Here is a 17,417-nt window from a genome sequence, read left to right on the forward strand (position 1 = left end):
GCCTGCAAATATTGTGTCATTTGCCAATAATAAAACATAGAATGATTTCTCCACCCAGCAGCCACCCATATAGATATACACCCCACTAGAGAATTCAAACTTAAAGCTGTCCTAGCATAGAAGGCTTTATCAGTTTCTCCTTCCCTCTGAAAAGCTCCTTTGTAGGGTTGGGGAACCCTCTGGAACAGTGTGGGAGGTTGTATAGGGGCCTTCGAAAACACGTCAAAGTGCAAGTAGATAAATAGGTACTGCTCCAGCGGGAAGGTAAACGTTTCCGTGCGCTGCTCTGGTTCGCCAGAAGCGGCTTAGTCATGCTGGCCACATGACCCGGAAACTGTATGCAGACTCCCTCGGCCAGTAAAGCGAGATGAGCGCCGCAACCCCAGAGTCGTCCACGACTGGACCTAATGGTCAGGGGTCCCTTTACCTTTACCTTTAACAGGTAAAAATTGTTTTCCCAGACCCTGCCGAGGAGCAGACGGGGCACTCTAGATCAGGGGTCAGCAAACCTTTTCAGCAGGGGGCCGGTCCACTGTCCCTCAGACCTTGTGGGGGGCCGGACTATATTTTGAAGGGGGGGGGGGGAAATGAACGAATTCCTATGCCCCACAAATAACCCAGAGATGCATTTTAAATAAAAGGACACATTCTACTCATGTAAAAAGATCCTGATTCCCGGACCACTCGCGGGCCGGATTTAGAAGGCGATTGGGCCGGATCCGGCCCCTGGGCCTTATGTTGCCTACTCATGCTCTAGATCCATCTCAACATGTTTAGTTAGAACTAAGACCCACTAATATAAGTGAAACATATTTCCAGCTAATTGGGTTTAGGGTTTCGACCAATGTAACCAACTCTGAAAGGGAGTACACCAATCACTTTGTAGCCAGACAATTACGGTGACATTGAAGGCAAATTATACCAGTGTTTAGGATTGAAATGGCACAGCTGATCCTAATAGAAGCTATTTTTTCATATATATCTGATACCCGATATGACTGTAAAAAAACAAGATGTCTAGATGAAGTAACACCGATCTGCAGTAAAATGTTCCTGCCAAGTCTCTTCTTCACTCTTCCAAAGAAAATAAAAATTTTAAAATATAAATTTTAAAACATACCTGAAAGGAAGTTGATCTTCTGTCTTTGGAACTTCACTAAGTGGTGAAAGTAAGAGCCTTGGCTTCAATTAGGAAACTGAATGAATGGTATAAATAAATGCTATAAATAAATACTTATTGATGTAGCTGCTAAGATAAAGAATTCTTTATGAACATTCAACTGCTCAGAAGTTATTAAACAGAATAAGTCTGTTGTGTTAATACAAAACAAGACAGAAAAGGAGAAAGGGTATCACTAGCGTGTGAGAGAAAGAAAACATTGAATGGGCCATATTTGCTACTGGGCTTTTCTTATCTTGCAGTTGCTTTCCGTATCTATGACATGGACAAAGATGGCTATATCTCCAATGGGGAGCTCTTCCAGGTTCTGAAGATGATGGTTGGGAACAATCTCAAAGATACCCAGTTGCAGCAAATTGTAGACAAAACCATAATAAATGCAGATAAAGATGGTGATGGAAGAATATCCTTTGAGGAATTCTGTGCTGTAAGTTCATTTTTAGTAAAGTATGTTTATATACACATTTTTCATTTTCAACTTTGCCCTTGCAGATGATGTCGTTATTTTCTAGAAAATAACCCATTTAACTTATTCCATTGTTTTCTTCGACATTCGTCTTCAATTCTTTATAGGATAACATACTAATTTTGCTTTAAGCCCTTCCCATTTTAAGACTCCTTATTGACTCAACTGCCCTCTGGCAGTTCTTTTCATTCCCATCATATGGGCATTCTGGAGACTTGACATAATTATCCTCCTGCTACTAATTTGATTGCTTCATTTATCATAGATTAAAGCTTTCCCGCCTTCAAATGTTTGAGGTCTTCAGATGTGAGAAAAATTAGGTTGGCTACAAGAATCTGTTGCAAAACTAAGCTGTAATTTCATTCTGTGCTAATTATACCCACTTGGTAATTCAAGGGTGGGCAGGCCACTTTGACTGCCCACCTGTCAATTGCCTGATGTCATTATGACACGAGGTGAGCAATTTTTCTTCTGCAGCGTGCAAATCATACTACAAAAGGAAACACAAGCCAATCGCTGCTTGAAGTTGATGCTCAACAGCTTGATAGGCTGTGACTCCAAGCCAGTTTCCTGTACCATGTTCCCATGGAGAACTCAGTTGTACATCCTGTACGGTGGGCTTGAAGTCTCAACCTGTCAGCTGATAGGCAGTGGCTTTAAAGTTCCTCTTGCCCCACTATGCACACAGTCAGCTGCCTGTGGGGAACTCTGGAGTCTAGCTGTCCCCAGGCTTTCTCTCACTGCTGATCAGCAAGCCTCCATTGTCAATGCGCAACTGAGAACACACTTTTAAGGCTCCCAGTTGTACACTGGCAACAATATCTCTACCTGCCCCACACTTGATTCTGCGCTTATTATACCCACTTGGATTAATATGTTGGCAGGTGGCCATAACTGTCTTGCATGCTGTTTTTGACTCATTACTTAGGGTTGTAGCCAAGGAAGGCATTACTTCGATGGAAAGATTTCTGCTCATGCACAGAACTTTGCCTCCCTTTCCTTCGGCCCACACAAGCCCTGAAGGGTTGGGGGGAAACCCCAGAGCAGATTTGGGGGTGTGCGCACTGGAGGCATGTGGGAGGGAGAGGGAGGTATCTTTGCATGAACAGAAGTTGTTCCACAACTACAACCCTGAATTTATGGAAATGGACCTTTCTTGAGGTGAGAGTCTATTTCTGTGAAGAGCAGATCAGAATCAGTTGATTTAAATTACCAGCCGATACTCTACTGTCTTGCAAATTCTCATATAATATTCTTATATCAACATTTCAGGTTGTAGGAGGCCTAGATATCCACAAAAAGATGGTGGTAGATGTGTGACTCTTTAGGACACCACCCAACACTTTTGCTTTCTTCTCCATCTCTGAAGATCTGCTCAAGACGTCCAGCAACGCTCTCTGTGTATTTAAATGGAAGTATTTTTCTCTGTGAAGCCACATTTTCCAACATGAGCCTCATGAAGCCAACTAAGTGTTATTGAACTTTTATTCTCTCAATAACTCAAGTGTAGCACTTTAAAGTCTGAAGGACAGCAAGATGGAAAGAGCATATCAGTGTGGTGGAGAAAGGGAAGGGGGTTGGCTTTTTAATTTATTTTTCTCATCTTTTATAACAAGAAAATATCTATCTATATATATGTGTGTATTTATATATAGATATATATGTAGCTTTCTATATGTAGTAGTAAAGTGGGCTTTAATTTAATATACTTGATTCAGAAACAAAAATAGAGTACAAAGTGCCAAGCAGAACATTAACAGTTCGATATATGGATATACATCTTTACTTTTATGTCACACAGTTTTATATATATATAGTAGAAGAATGTAAAGTTTTAAATGGTTGTTAGGTCAACTCTTTCCTTTTTCCTGTGACTATTTCAAATATTTATATATTGACTGGCAGAGAAAGCATTGTTTCCTGTTAATTTCCCTAATTACATTTTTTGTAAGACAGGAAACTGAAGTTTGTTTATATACCTGTTGATATATTACCAGGGACTGCATCTTTGCTTGATAGCTCTCAGTTCAATTCTACTTATTAGGATGAGAAAATGTAATTTAATGTTAATGCCAAGAACTAGTCCTTGTGTGCAAATAGGATTTAAAAGATGCTTATGGCCATTTCATCCTTTCACTTACTAAATGGATGCAGTTGCACATAATATACCCTTAGTAAGCATCAGCTGTGATCCATTAAGTCTAGATAGAACAGTTGAAAGTATTTGCATTTGTTTCTCAGCACTTAGCTTAATTAAGAATTTAGGATTAACAAGACAATTGTATAGAGTTCCCATTGCAGAGTGAGACTATAAAACCTTTCTTGCCATTAAGTTATGTCCCAACCATATAGATTCTTTTATGCATTTAATGTAGTAGTTCCAAGTTGCATAAATAAACTGGTAATATTTTATATATGTGTATATAGGATTATTACGGATATTACGGGGGAAACATTAACCAATGCCATAGGGAAGGAGGAAAGCTTCACTTTATCTAAATTTATACCTCTTGTTCTTCTCCAGCATTTGGAGAGGTGTTTTTTTCTAGATTTGTCCATATCATCACTTGTAATGGATAGTAACTTTATATGTGTGATATAAAAGTAGCGAGCCATGTTCTACAACTTTATATCATCCCTTTCCTTTTCTGCAATGGTACTATTGGCTAGAAGAAAAAAACATTCATTAGACTTTTAGGATAGCGCACCCTTTCCTGTGTAGCAGTTTTTCCTATTTAAAAGGTTTTATAATTGGCAATGGAAAGGGCAGGTTGTATGGACTTAAATCAGCTGCCTGCCTGCCTGCCTGCCATAGCTGTTCCTTCAACTGAGTGCTGCACATCATGGGCTCTGTCTGTGAGAGAGAACTCCAGGTGCTTGGTGTCCTTGCATGACATGAAGTTTTGCATGTAGATCGATTTGAAACGTTCCTCTTGTTTACATGATTTGCATAATTTAAAACGTTAATGTTGCCAAACTTTGGTAAATGTTAAAAACAGAGAATCTCCACTACATGTAACTTTCTTCCTCTGGATCAGTCCGTGGCTTAGAATCCCAGCCAGTGGTGGTATCTGTTCCAGTGTCAACTGCCATGTGCTCTGCTTCAAGGGGGAACTAGTCTTTTGTGAATTTTTTGTACATAAGTATTTGTTACAAACATTTTAGCAAATGCTTTCTATTTCTTAATTGCTTGTGCATATCCTGGCTGGCGTTATAGAAAAATAGTGCTAACATTACTTTCTTATTGGGGGATGAGCCTTTTCTTTTTTTAGTTTGTGTGTGGAAAATGCGTTATGTTGAATGTTTAGATTTTTCCTCTGCATGCTACATCATACACTGTTGGAACTATAGGAACCTTCATACTGTATGAATAAAAAATAAAATATTTGAACTTTACCATAGAATTGTTGAAGCTTCTATAGAACAGGCAAGCAAGCACAAAGCTAAAACATTTTCCCCGATTTCAGGTTTAATATGCCAGTTATGTGTTTATGCATAAATCCCAAGCAGTATTTCACCAAATAATCAGTGACAGATAGTCAGCTGCCTCTGACTTACCGTATTTTTTGCTTTATAAGACTCACTTTTCCCCTCCTAAAAAGTAAGGGGAAATGTGTGTGCGTCTTATGGAGCGAATGCAGGCTGCGCAGCTATCCCAGAAGCCAGAACAGCAAGAGGGATTGCTGCTTTCACTGTGCAGCGATCCCTCTTGCTGTTCTGGCTTCTGAGATTCAGAATATTTTTTTTCTTGTTTTCCTCCTCCAAAAACTAGCTGCGTCTTGTGGTCTGGTGCGTCTTACAGAGCGAAAAATACGGTACCTTCTTGGGATGCTACTGTGTTAGTCAAAACTTCCTGAACAAAACTAACTTGTAGCAAGCTGGTGGAGATCTATAAATATTCTTACTAATAAGACAATGGGATGTAAAACCTTAATCATAGCTTCAAGTGTAATTTGGACTACAATTTAATGTACACACACCGGCCATCGATACTGGCTTGGATGCAATGACATTCATGCATGATTAGAAAGCACTTCCTAAATGCAGAATAGGACACATTTCTCCTGAGCTACATCATATAGTAGAGTTCTAACACTCTTGACTGGGCTTTTGAGTACGCAGGCCTAAAGACCAACTTCAGCACCCATGGAAAAGCACCGTTTGCACCCCAGGGGGAACATCAATACAGGAGTGAAATCTGTACCGTGCCCCTCAGCATGGTAACCAATTCCTGTTCAAACTACTTAAACTGTGTTCAGTAATTTACATAAAGCTTTCAGGGGGTGCGAGTTTTACTGCTGCATCGACAAATTAGTTGAGGTGATGCATTCACTGTCTTGTCATTTAAAGCCCAGTATCTTTAGTAAGGGACGCGGGTGGCGCTGTGGGTAAAAGCCTCAGCGCCTAGGGCTTGCCGATCGAAAGGTCGGCGGTTCGAATCCCCGCGGCGGAGTGCGCTCCCGCTGCTCGGTCCCAGCACCTGCCAACCTAGCAGTTCGAAAGCACCCCCGGGTGCAAGTAGATAAATAGGGACCGCTTACCAGCAGGAAGGTAAACGGCATTCTGTGTGCTGCGCTGGCTCGCCAGATGCAGCTTTGTCATGCTGGCCACGTGACCCGGAAGTGTCTCCGGACAGCGCTGGCTGCCGGCCTCTTGAGTGAGATGGGCACACAACCCCAGAGTCTGTCAAGACTGGCCCGAAAGCAAGTCAAAGTGCAAGTAGATAAATAGGTACCGCTCCGGCGGGGAGATAAACGGCGTTTCCGTGCGGTGCTCTGGTTCGCCAGAAGCGGCTTAGTCATGCTGGCCACATGACCCGGAAGCTGTACGCCGGCTCCCTCGGCCAGTAAAGTGAGATGAGCGCCGCAACCCCAGAGTTGGTCACGACTGGAGCTAATGGTCGGGGGTCCCTTTACCTTTGTTATTCACAATACTTAAGCTACCCTACAATAATTCTTCACACCCTAGTTTATCGGGTGCATTGTGTCCTACTAAGAAGAGATGTAAATTAGCCATCTAATGCAGTGTTTAAAACTGTCATAGTCCGAACACAGTAAACAGACTATGGCTAGTTTCTAATTTGAGGGGTATCAGTGGTGGAGGTGAGTTTCCATGTCAACACACATCTCACTGGTCCAACATTTGCTACCGAACATCGCTAGGATACAAGTACTATTGTGGGATCACTGCATAGAATTATTAAATTGGACATTCACGTTGAAACACTGAGGTGTTAGGCAAGTTGGCTATAGCAAAACCTTTGCTTGCCATCTTTATTACATATGCTCATCAGACAATATGTCTGCTGGAGAACAGAGTTACACTCTTTCCTACACCCATGTTGGAGCGAAGAGTTGCCAAAGGCTTTTTTTTTCAGTCCCACTGTTTCTGTATACGAGTCATTGTACAGAAAATCCATTTAGCTTCAAATCCAGCATTGTTCGTCTTAAAACCTTTCTGCTGCTCTGCTGGCCACTGCTCTAATATTGCCATAAACCTTTGATGGAGGACTTCCTGGAGAAGAAAGCAAAGTATTAGTACTGCTGATAATGAAATTCAGCACTTAAAATGAAAATATAATTGATACCAATATTGATCTTAATCCTAAAACATAAGATGAACGTGCACACAAAAGTCATTCTGCTAAGGAATAGGAAAAATGATAAAGGATTAAAAATAGATAAAACCCTGAGTAAAATATATTCAAAAGAAGCAGCTTTCAAACAAGTATTTAGAGATGCATAGCCCTGTAGATAGTAGTACAAAAGCCGCCTCTGAACCTAATTTCCTTCTGTATGGGTACTAATGGTTATACCTAGCTCTTACTACCATTTTGGATTATTAAAGTCATAAGTAATTATTTCTGCTCAGAAATGTACTGTCTCTGCCATCAATAGAAGCAAAGCCAGTTAAAAGTCCTAGCCCAAAGCAGGGCTCTTTAAATTCAGATTTCTTTTTGTTAAAAGAGGCTTACCTAAGATGAGGTTGCAGATTGCTGTTCGTGCCATTTTAATATTCTGGAAAGACCCTAAAATATGAACTTTCCTGTAATGAAAATAAGAAGTTTTACTTTACATGTGGAATGTACAGTATTTAGGAATATTTGACTAATACTTGAAAAAAATATTTTTAGTGACCCCAAAGGACCAAACAGTCTCACATTGGTAGAATCAGCACCCAACTGAACTGTGCCTCCATAAGAAGAGATTTCAGTCATCTATCAAGATGCTCAGCTCTTTCTAATCCTAAGCATTAAAAGTAGCCATGGCATCGTATTGTCCTCATCTACTTCATTTCAGATCCACTTTGCTGCACTGCATGATAACCACCACACCATCTACCGTAGCACACTGAGGGGGGCGGCAGCGGCAGCTGAAGAATCCATCTTAATTGGGGCTAATCCATTCTTTACTTAGCGCTGTATAATACAGCTGTTTCATGAGGAATAAATGCCACAAGAAAACATACGTAGCTATTTGAAATCGCTGAGAAAATATACCTAGAGGTTTCATCAGCTGCCTAGTAAATGACGTAGCCAGATAGCATCTTACTGCCTATTCAGGGTCCCCTACAATCACTTTTTTAAAGTCTTGTCCAGACAGAACGTTGCATGAAAGTACACCAATTCATATTCATACCACAAAAATGTTATAGGCTACTGGATTATACTTACGAGTCTGCAAGAACTATTCGTGTTCTGGTCACATTTTCAATAGTGAATTTTGTTTTTCCACCTTTCCCAGCAATTCTTCCTATTGCTCTAGAAAGATGATCTCCTTTTAACGGCTTGACTAAAGAGAAAAGGTAAATGTTACTTCATCGTACAATTTTTTCCAACTAGTCGTAAATAAGTTTGTTCTGGGCTCAATGAATGATATGCGTGAATGCGATGTTGCACAACCAATGCTCAGTAGCTGTGAACCAAGTTAATCTCTTGAATAGGAGATCACAGAGAACCACATGAGAATGAAATACTTTTAAATGTTTATTCCAAAATGAATAATCAAATTGAAGCAAGCTGTTTGAAATTAATAACACTTAAAACTATTAACTGTTAAAACTAAGGCTGCAAGCTTTAACAGGGAGATAAGACAACTAAAGTTAAGGACACACAAGCTCTGCAATCATTTTATGTGTTGTTATAAGAGTGAAGGAAAATGATATTTAAAACAGTCTTTCATTTTAATAGTGAGCAGTAGCGTTTGTTACTTAAGTGTAAGTGTTTACACATCCCTCAGTAATGGAAAAAATGCACCTATACTGAGGTTTTGAAAACACAAGACCTTAAAAATGGAAGACTCACCATCTGTTACTTCAAAGGATTCCAGAAAAAGGTCATCTAATCTGATGAGAGCAAGTGCATCCTGGAAGAGAGTTGTGGAATTTGAAACTTCGTATAAGAAACAAAAAAATACTTCTCAAAAAAACAGTAATCTTACAGGTCAGGCACAGAACCTAATTAGGGACAGTATGAAAATTAGAACAAAAATAGAACTGACTGGCAGCAGCTTCTGAATTTTCCTTTGCAGCATGGCTAAAATGGGTCACCTGACGTGGGTGACATCCAGTGATTGACAGTCCTGTGAAAATGGCTCACGGAGGGTTGAAGAACCCAGGATATAAAGGGCGAGGCAATGTCACAACAGCAGGTGTGATGGGGACTTCTTCCTTTGCTCCCCCAATCTGTCCTATGGGGTTCCTCTGTAGCCTTCTTAGACTTTACTGACTGGTGGGGTCTGCGTTGCTCCCGGATGGGAGGAAGGAAGTCAAATGACACCGAGGTTGATTCAGAGAAAGAGTTTATTCTGCTCTCCGGATAGCAGAAGGCACTTGCGTGGTAAGTCCACAGCAAGTCCAAAGAAATGAGAAATTTCATGCAGAATATTTATCCTCCAGGCACCCTCTTCCCCCCTTCCCCAGGAATCCAAGCACGTCAGCTTATACACGTAAATTGACATCCATGACCATAAACAGTTGTTCCTGTTCTGGCACTCTTGACCATAAAAGGTTGTTCCTGTTCCTATAGTCTTATCTTGGGGCAGGAGGTCACCAACTCCTGGCGCCGTTCCCGGGTCTCTTGTCAGACTTGACAAGGTCTGTGCATCTTTGTGGTCAGGATGTAAGATAAGACCCAGACGTGCCATCCCTGCTCTACTCGGAACTGGCAAGGCCACTCATTGCCATCACGGACTGATAAGGGAGAGGGCTTTGAGCACTGTTTATACAGCTGGGTTTTCTGTTTATACATTGACTCAAGAGCTCAAGTTAATGCATTTTAGAAATGCTCCCTTGGAGAAGGAAAAATGTGGAGTTTGGGTCCCATTTCAGACTGACTGCACAGAAACCCATTCCTTCACCTCAACCCTTAAACAGATTTTTTTTGGGGGGGGTTGGTGGGCATGGAGAATGCAGGAGGAAGAAGGGATGTCTCACTACCAAAAGCCCACTACATGGGGGACACCACAGTTGGCTATCATTTGTAGCTTTTAAAAATACAAGTTCCACAACAGGAGGATTAAGGCATATTAGCAAATATTAAGGAAAACTTTACAAAGTTAGTATTAACCTGGTACTTTTGCTCCTATTTTTAAACCATCACCTTTACATCTTTGTTTTAAAAACCTGGAAACATCCACTCTGGCAAAACATATTCCCCTTTTGAATACAAAGCACCCCAAAGAAAACAGCTTTAATAAATTCTAAAACAGAAATTATACATGAAAGTCAAGCATGCAAATCTCAGTGCAGGGATGCCTGGAACACAGCACAACAATACAAAGTCAATTTCTTCATTTGGATAACAGATTGTTAAATCTCCATTGTTCAAAAGACAAAAGAAATCCTTTACCCTATGCATGCCAGAGAATCTGTTTAAAAACAAGTAACTCACCTCAACTTGAAATCCAAGTAGAAAAGCTTTCACAAAATCAACTGCTTTTGTCAAAGCACCTACGTCTTTTGTTTCTTTACAAGTCTAGAAGAGAAAATAAGTTGTTAAGGTTTGGGCAATGGAGCGCTGGGAGATTTAGTATACAAGCTGCTCTTCTCTACATCATTCAGCTTAAAAACCAAGCTCTGTGCTTCCATTAACACAAAGGCGACCCTGTTCTTCCTCCTACAGAAGCATATGCTGACAACTCCCAATGGTCAACTTCACCTTAATTTTACCCATTCCTAAATCTGTATTATATTTACCCTTACAAAAACACTCTTCAACAATACATAATGATTTTGTAAAGTCATTCTGCATTGAAAGTTTTATTCCGCATTGAAAGTTACGGTAACTCTCCATGATGAATGGCTCAGATCTAAGTTGTTGTATCATTGTGTTGCTAAGAAATAAGTGAGGTTCTCCTGAGATTAATGGAACTTCTACAGCACTGATTTATCCACTAACCTCAATGACTCTGCCCCAATGGCTTCGTTATTTAATTCAGCTAGTTAAACAGGAGAATCCATCCTGTCTGGTTTCAGCTTTATCTGAGATCTGCCGCAACGGCTCCAATGCCAGCCACCAAATGGCACTGCTGAGACTAGAGTGCTTAAATCCAGCCCACTACTACCTGCTGAACTTTTTCACTAGGAACTAGGGCCTGACCCTGTCTCCCACCCTGCTTTCGTGTCACGTCTTTTTAGCCTGTAACTGCTGTGTGAGCCCTTTTCAGCTAAAGGGGGGGGGGGAGAGACATGCTTTCATTAAATAGCAAATACTAGGCCCTCCTACTTTACAAAGCACCAGATGACATGACATGGGAAGAGAGGCTGCTTGATTGCAGGCAGTTCTCCTCATCCCAGGGCCAAAGACCTCATACATTAACTAGCACCTCCCTCTTTGCTACCATCAATTCTGCTCAACACATTCTGGGCAGCAAAGGGCATGCTGAATTTGGGACAGCCAATTGTCTGCTTGTGACTAAATTTGCCCCTTAACTCATAGTTTAATTAGAATGGACATGGGATTAGTTCAGCAGTCAGGTTTTCAAGCCTTTCCTATCTATCAATTATTCCTCCTGGCATGAGGAGACACAGGTGAAAGTAGAGGGGTAGGCACAAATGAGCATTGTGCCCCTGTACACTCTTTGGTCACGATGGCTTACCATTATACGTTCTAGGAAAACACATCCTACAGCTCACCTTTATCTCTACATTCCTTGTTTTTAAATTAAACCTAATTTGAAGCTGTAAGTGTTCTACAATAGGCGTAAAAATTTTCATCCAGTTTTCTTTCAGAGGTGTGTATCTGTTTGGTGGTACAGAAATTTTCCTCACTTCACCTTTTCCACCCTGTAATAAAAGACCAAACAAGAAAGAAAGAAATGTTGGTTTTAAGCATTTTTATTATATCAACTGTACATTTCCCTGAGAAAGCTTTTTTTTAATGCAGTATATAAATTCCTATGTGTACAAATAAATAAGATCCCTTTGCACCAGAATCTAAATTGCATGACAAGTAAAATTACTCTAAGTATTCAATTCAATGATTATCTTAATGTTTTGCTTTCAGTAACCTTAGGAAAACTGTGGCTAGTAAGCCCAGTTGACTTATTTTTGCTAGAAACTTTTACTTTAAATCTGAGAGGTTGTTGTTGTTCAGAATTGGTAACCAAGTTTATACTGACCTAACAAGCAGTACAGAAACATAGAAGGAAAATCATCCCATAACAATATATTCTAGTGAAGACAGAACTTATTCAGAATGATCAAACAGAGTTGAGAAACTAGGCTGTATAGCAAAAGTTTAGAGTAAACATAGTACATGCTACCACTTCCCCTAACTCTAACCAAGATTCAGGTTTGGTGAATATTCACATACTGAATGTTGAATCCTTCCAAAATGACAATTTTCAACCATAATTTGTCTCCCTGCAACACCCATGAATTCAGAAATGGGGAGGCAGAATAACAGCAAAAACCTAGCCAAGAATTTAAGTTTTGATCATAACCCATTGAATGACCTGCACTGGCCAAAGCAGGATTTGCATCAGAATGCAGAACCAAACTAGTGTCAGAAACTAAGAAATGTAAGTTAATCACCAGGTTACAGTTGCCACAACATACTGTTTAGTTGCCATTCCCCTCCACAATAAGGTTATTGTTATTATTATTAATTTCATTTCTATTCTGCTTTATATTTTAAAGAGAAAAAAATCAAAGTGGTTTACAACACATTAAAACATCAAATAAAACAATCAAGAATAAAATAAGGACAAGATGTCCAAAGATCAGCCAGCTGGCAGCAGTGTCTCTTGATGCCGGGGCATGTGGGGGCATGTCTGAAGCAGAAAACACGCCAGCCAGATGGAGATGTCCATTGCCAAAACTGGCGACAAGACATCTTCACTTGTTGGTAGCAAATGGACCCACACCAGTCGCAAAACGCAACTGGAGCCTGTGCAGTTTCGAGCACTGAACCAAATCAAGGTCTAATCACAGTACCCCGTGTCAAGTAATTCACTGTGATACAAGTGCCCGTTACATCTCAAAACGCAGACTCATAGAATTATAGAGTTGGGAGGTACCCAGGGGGCCATCTATTTTAATTATTGAATTAATTATTATTTATATACTGTCCTTTACCTGCAGGGCAGTGCACAGAATAAAATCAAAATCTAAAACCACAAAATACATAATCAAAATAAAAGCAGCAACAACCTAATACGCTCCCCATCAACCAAAGGCCTGGTTAAAAAGGAACGTTTTTGCCTGGTGCCTAAAGATGCGTAATGAAGGTGCCAGGCGAACGTCCCTGGAGAGAGCATTCCACAGATGCGGAGCCTGTTCTTGTGTTGACACCCTCCAGACCTGTATGACTCCTGGCACAAAGTGCGGTGGGAAAAACCAACTGTACTTCACTTGAAAATGATAGCTGCACCCAGGAATTGCAATACCCAAAGATTTCCCATAACGTGATGTAAGATCTTCATGTATGATCATCGTGCAGAAAGCGTAGTGCAGTGACTAATGTTTCCAACTCTTCGAAAGGTTCCATTAATTTTTTTACACATCACTTAGGAAGACAGATGAACTAATGCAAGTGTACTGGAAGAAGCAAAGATCACCTGTGTCGAAGCAATGATTCTTCAACATCAACTTCGTTGAACTGGTCATGTTGTGTGGATGCCTGATTGTCGTCTTCCAAAGCAACTACTCTAACTTAAAAATGAATTGAAAGGGTCTGGTGGTCAACAAAAAAAGGTTTAAAGACTGTCTCAAGGCAAATCTAAAAAAAAATGTAGTATAAACACCAACAATTGGGAAACACTGGCCTGTGAGTGCTCCAATTGGAGAACAGCCTTTACCAAAGGTGTCATGGGCTTTGAAGACACTCGAACTCAGGACGCAAGGGAGAAACGTGCTAAGACGAAGGCAAATTTGGAACAGGCTCACCGTGACCAACTTCCGCCCGGAAAACTATGTCCCTGCTGACAAAGGTCCGTATAGTTAAAGCTATGGTTTTCCCAGTAGTGATGTACAGAAGTGAGAGCTGGACCATAAAGATGGATGATCGCCAAACAATTGATGCTTTTGAATTATGGTGCTGGAGGAGACTCTGGAGAGTCCCATGGACTGCAAGAAGATCAAGCCTCTCCATTCTGAAGGAAATCAGCCCTGAGTGCTCACTGGAAGGACAGATCCTGAAGCTGAGGCTCCAGTACTTTGGCCACCTCATGAGAAGGGAAGACTCCCTGGAAAAGACCCTGATGTTGGGAAATATGGAGGGCACAAGGAGAAGGGGACGACAGAGGACGAGATGGTTGGACAGTGTTCTCGAAGCTACCAGCATGAGTTTGACCAAACTGTGGGAGGCAGTGGAAGACAGGAGTGCATGGCGTGCTCTGGTCCATGGGGTCATGAAGAGTCGGACACGACTAAACGACTAAACAACAACAACAATAATAAGAATATGAATAATATTGCATTTCAAACCAGTTCCAGGCCTCATTCAAATTAAGTGTCTTGGAAAGGATGAGAAAACAATGGTTAACTTCACTTGAGGATTGCAATAAAATGCAGTTGGCAACACCTTTACCTGACTTCTGCTTTCAAAGAGAATTTCTTAAGAGCTAAATTAAAGTACCTAGGTGTGTCCTCTTTAAGTGAGCTATTTGAAATCAGGAGAGCTGTGGAAGGACGTGTGGGTCCAGAATTGGCCTCCACAGTCACTTACGGACTCGCTGTTAAGACCATGTTCACGGAAGACAGTCTTTCTCCGCTACAAGCGATTGCCAAAGAAGAAGAAGTGTGTCGGATTAGGGAGAGCAGGGTTCGAATCCCCCCTCAGCCACGAAGCTCACTGGGTGACACCCACTCTGGAAGAATGGCAGATGAAGGTGATCGAATACATGGAATTGGCGGAAATGACTGGCAGAATCCGAGACCAGGGAGAAGAGTTGGTGAAAGAAGACTGGAAGAAAATTAAAGTCTATTTACAGAAATATTGTAAAATTAATGAATGTTAGAAGGATGTTGGATAGAAACTAAGTGGTTTCCAGCTGTAATGCTTTAGGAGATATGGGAAAAAAAAGGTTTACAAATGGGTAAAAGCTTAATGGTAAGGATTTGCTGAACTAACAAATTGAAGTGGAATACAAAGAAGGGAGGTATGAGGAGGTCTGGGGAAATAAGCGTAAGGAAGATATGTTATGGAAAATTATTTGCTTCTTAACTGTTTTTATGTTGTATTTTGTTTCTTTTTATTTTTCATTTTCACTGTTATACTTTAAAAACTTTAATAAATATCTTTTTTTGGGGAAAAGAAGCTCACTGGGTGACGTAGGGCCGATCGCTACCTCTGAGCCTGACCTACCTCACAGGGTGGTTGTGGGGATTTACATGAGGAGGAAAACCACGCGAAGCCCCTTGGAAGGAGCACAGCTCTATAAGCGTATCAAGTAAATAGGTCACAGAAATAAAAACGAAGCCGGAGGCGGGACGGGGCCCCTGAGCCGCCCATGCAGGGCCTGGAGGGCCCGACTCCCCCCATGAGCCTCTCCCCGACTCACCCCGAGAGCCTCCCCGCGGAGAGGGGGGAAATCCGGCCGCTTGAGGGGCGGAGGGCCCTCGGACGTCTCCATGGCGCCTTCCTGGCGCTCGCAGGCGCGCCGCTTCCGCTTGCGGACCCGCGTGAAGCCTTCGCCGGCCGCCTGCGCCTCCATGGCCGCGACCCCGCTCTCGCCAGCAGAGCCCTCCATGCCGAGTCCGAGGGACACGCCGAAAGGAAGGGGGGGCCGGCGGCCTCCAGAAACGTCATCACGCCCGCGACGCCACTTCCGCCGCTCTAGTGTCCCCCTTTCCCGCTCTCTATCGTCTTGCGGCCTCCCGCCCCCCCCCATTGAATAGTAGTAGCAATAATTAATAACAACAAAAGTAGAATCATGCATGTCGAAGAGACCATGAGGGTCATCTGGTCTAACCCCCTGCAATGCAGGAATCCGAAGTAGGCCTCAAAAACCCTGAGAGTTTATTGTGCTACCAACTGAGCTTATTAACCAGGCATAGCAAACCCGGCCCTCTAAATGTTTTGGGACTACAACTCCCATCATCCCTGACCACTGGTCTTGTTAGCTAAGGATGATGGGAGCTGTAGTTCCAAACATCTGGAGGGACGAGTTTGCCTATGCCTGTTATTAACTAACAACAGCAACAAGCAGTACAGTACATCCAATTTCTACGCCGATCTAAAAGGGGGCATATATACTGAATGAAGGGACGCGGGTGGCGTTGTGGGTTAAACCACAGAGCCTAGGACTTGCCGATCAGAAGGTCGGCGGTTCAAATCCCTGCGGTGGGGTGAGCTCCCATTGCTCGGTCCCTGCTCCTGCCAACCTAGAAGTTCGAAAGCATGTCAAAGTGCAAGTAGATAAATAGGTACCGCTCCGGCAGGAAGGTAAATGGCGTTTCCATGCGCTCCTCTGGTTTGCCAGAAGCGGCTTAGTCATGCTGACCACATGGCCCGGAAGCTGTACACTGGCTCCCTCGGCCGGTAAAGCGAGATGAGCGCCGCAACCCCAGAGTCGGCTATGACTGGACCTAATGGTCAGGGGTCTCTTTACCTTTACCTATACTTAATAAGGTAACTGTTAGGTGGATTTGTAGCTGGTTGACTGACTGAACCCAAAGAATGGTCAGTAATGGTGTGTCATAATCCTGTGGGGGGGAGTGACAAGCTCATCCAATTTGAAGATGACACTAAACTGGGAGAGATAGCTAATGCTGCAGAAAACAGAATCTGGATTAAAAATGAACGTTACAGATTAGAGAGCTGGGCTCAAACTAACAAAATTAATTGCAAGAATTGTAAAGTTCTGCACTTAGGCTGGAAGAACCAGACGCACAAATATCAATATATCAATCAATTAATCAATCAATCAATCTTTATTACGGTCCCGAGACCCGACAAAACAAATACAGTGGTACCTCGGGTTAAGAACTTAATTTATTCTGGAGGTCTGTTCTTAACCTGAAACTATTCTTAACCTGAAGCACCACTTTAGCTAATGGGGCCTCCTGCCGCCGCTGTGCCACCGCTGCACGATTTTTGTTCTCACCCTGAAGCAAAATTCTTAACCCAAGGTACTATTTCTGGGTTAGTGGAGTCTGTAACCTGAAGTGTATGTAACCCGAGGTACCACTGTATAAGATAGGGACACCTGGCTTAATAATGGCACATGTGAAAAGTATGTGGGGTTTTAGCAGACCACAAGTTCAACAGGAGTCAACAGTGTGATGCAGCAGCAAAAAAAGCTAATGCTATTCTAGGCTGCATCAACA

At 42.0% G+C, this 17,417-nt stretch overlaps 2 protein-coding genes and 1 long non-coding RNA gene across 6 annotated transcripts in view; 1 reads left to right on the forward strand and 2 right to left on the reverse strand.

Moving 5' to 3' along the window:
* The window catches only part of PPP3R1 (protein phosphatase 3 regulatory subunit B, alpha), a 47,472-nt gene extending 42,430 nt beyond the window's left edge, over positions 1 to 5,042 (forward strand). For all 3 annotated transcript variants that reach the window (XM_082216541.1, XM_082216542.1, XM_082216543.1), the window contains 2 exons: positions 1,423 to 1,607; positions 2,919 to 5,042. In XM_082216541.1, the coding sequence (XP_082072667.1) occupies positions 1,423 to 1,607; positions 2,919 to 2,966 (233 nt within the window). In that variant the 3' untranslated portion in view covers positions 2,967 to 5,042. The remainder of the gene's footprint in view (positions 1 to 1,422; positions 1,608 to 2,918) is intronic.
* LOC309528848 overlaps positions 4,905 to 17,417 on the reverse strand; it is a 352,451-nt gene continuing 339,938 nt past the window's right edge. The window contains exons 2-3 of one of the 2 annotated variants that reach the window (XR_014217915.1): positions 5,461 to 6,056; positions 4,905 to 5,199 (exon numbers count right to left, since the gene is read on the reverse strand). This is a non-coding gene — a long non-coding RNA (uncharacterized lncRNA). Of the gene's footprint in view, positions 6,057 to 17,417 lie in introns of both variants that reach the window. The other variant, XR_014217914.1, reaches the window with a different exon arrangement.
* PNO1 (partner of NOB1 homolog) lies at positions 6,878 to 15,862 on the reverse strand. Its single transcript, XM_082216533.1, has 7 exons — positions 15,650 to 15,862; positions 11,781 to 11,930; positions 10,537 to 10,620; positions 8,950 to 9,010; positions 8,320 to 8,437; positions 7,621 to 7,691; positions 6,878 to 7,160 (listed from the first exon to the last, which is right to left on the reverse strand). Exons 1-7 carry the CDS (start codon positions 15,836 to 15,838, stop codon positions 7,093 to 7,095), a joined length of 741 nt encoding a protein of 246 aa, XP_082072659.1. The 5' UTR covers positions 15,839 to 15,862; the 3' UTR covers positions 6,878 to 7,092.

Source organism: Podarcis vaucheri (assembly GCF_965113315.1).
Source record: "Podarcis vaucheri genome assembly, chromosome: 3".
Taxonomy (NCBI): Eukaryota; Metazoa; Chordata; class Lepidosauria; order Squamata; family Lacertidae; genus Podarcis; species Podarcis vaucheri.

Coding starts and splice junctions, on each gene's coding strand:
- PNO1 (XM_082216533.1), bottom strand. CDS start 15,838: ATGGAGGGCTCTGCTGGCGAGAGCGGGGTCGCGGCCATGGAGGCGCAG. Junction 11,931..15,649: donor TCCGCGGGGAGGCTCTCGGG/GTGAGTCGGGGA, acceptor CTTTTATTACAG/GGTGGAAAAGGTGAAGTGAG. Junction 9,011..10,536: donor TACTTGGATTTCAAGTTGAG/GTGAGTTACTTG, acceptor ACTCTCTTCCAG/GATGCACTTGCTCTCATCAG.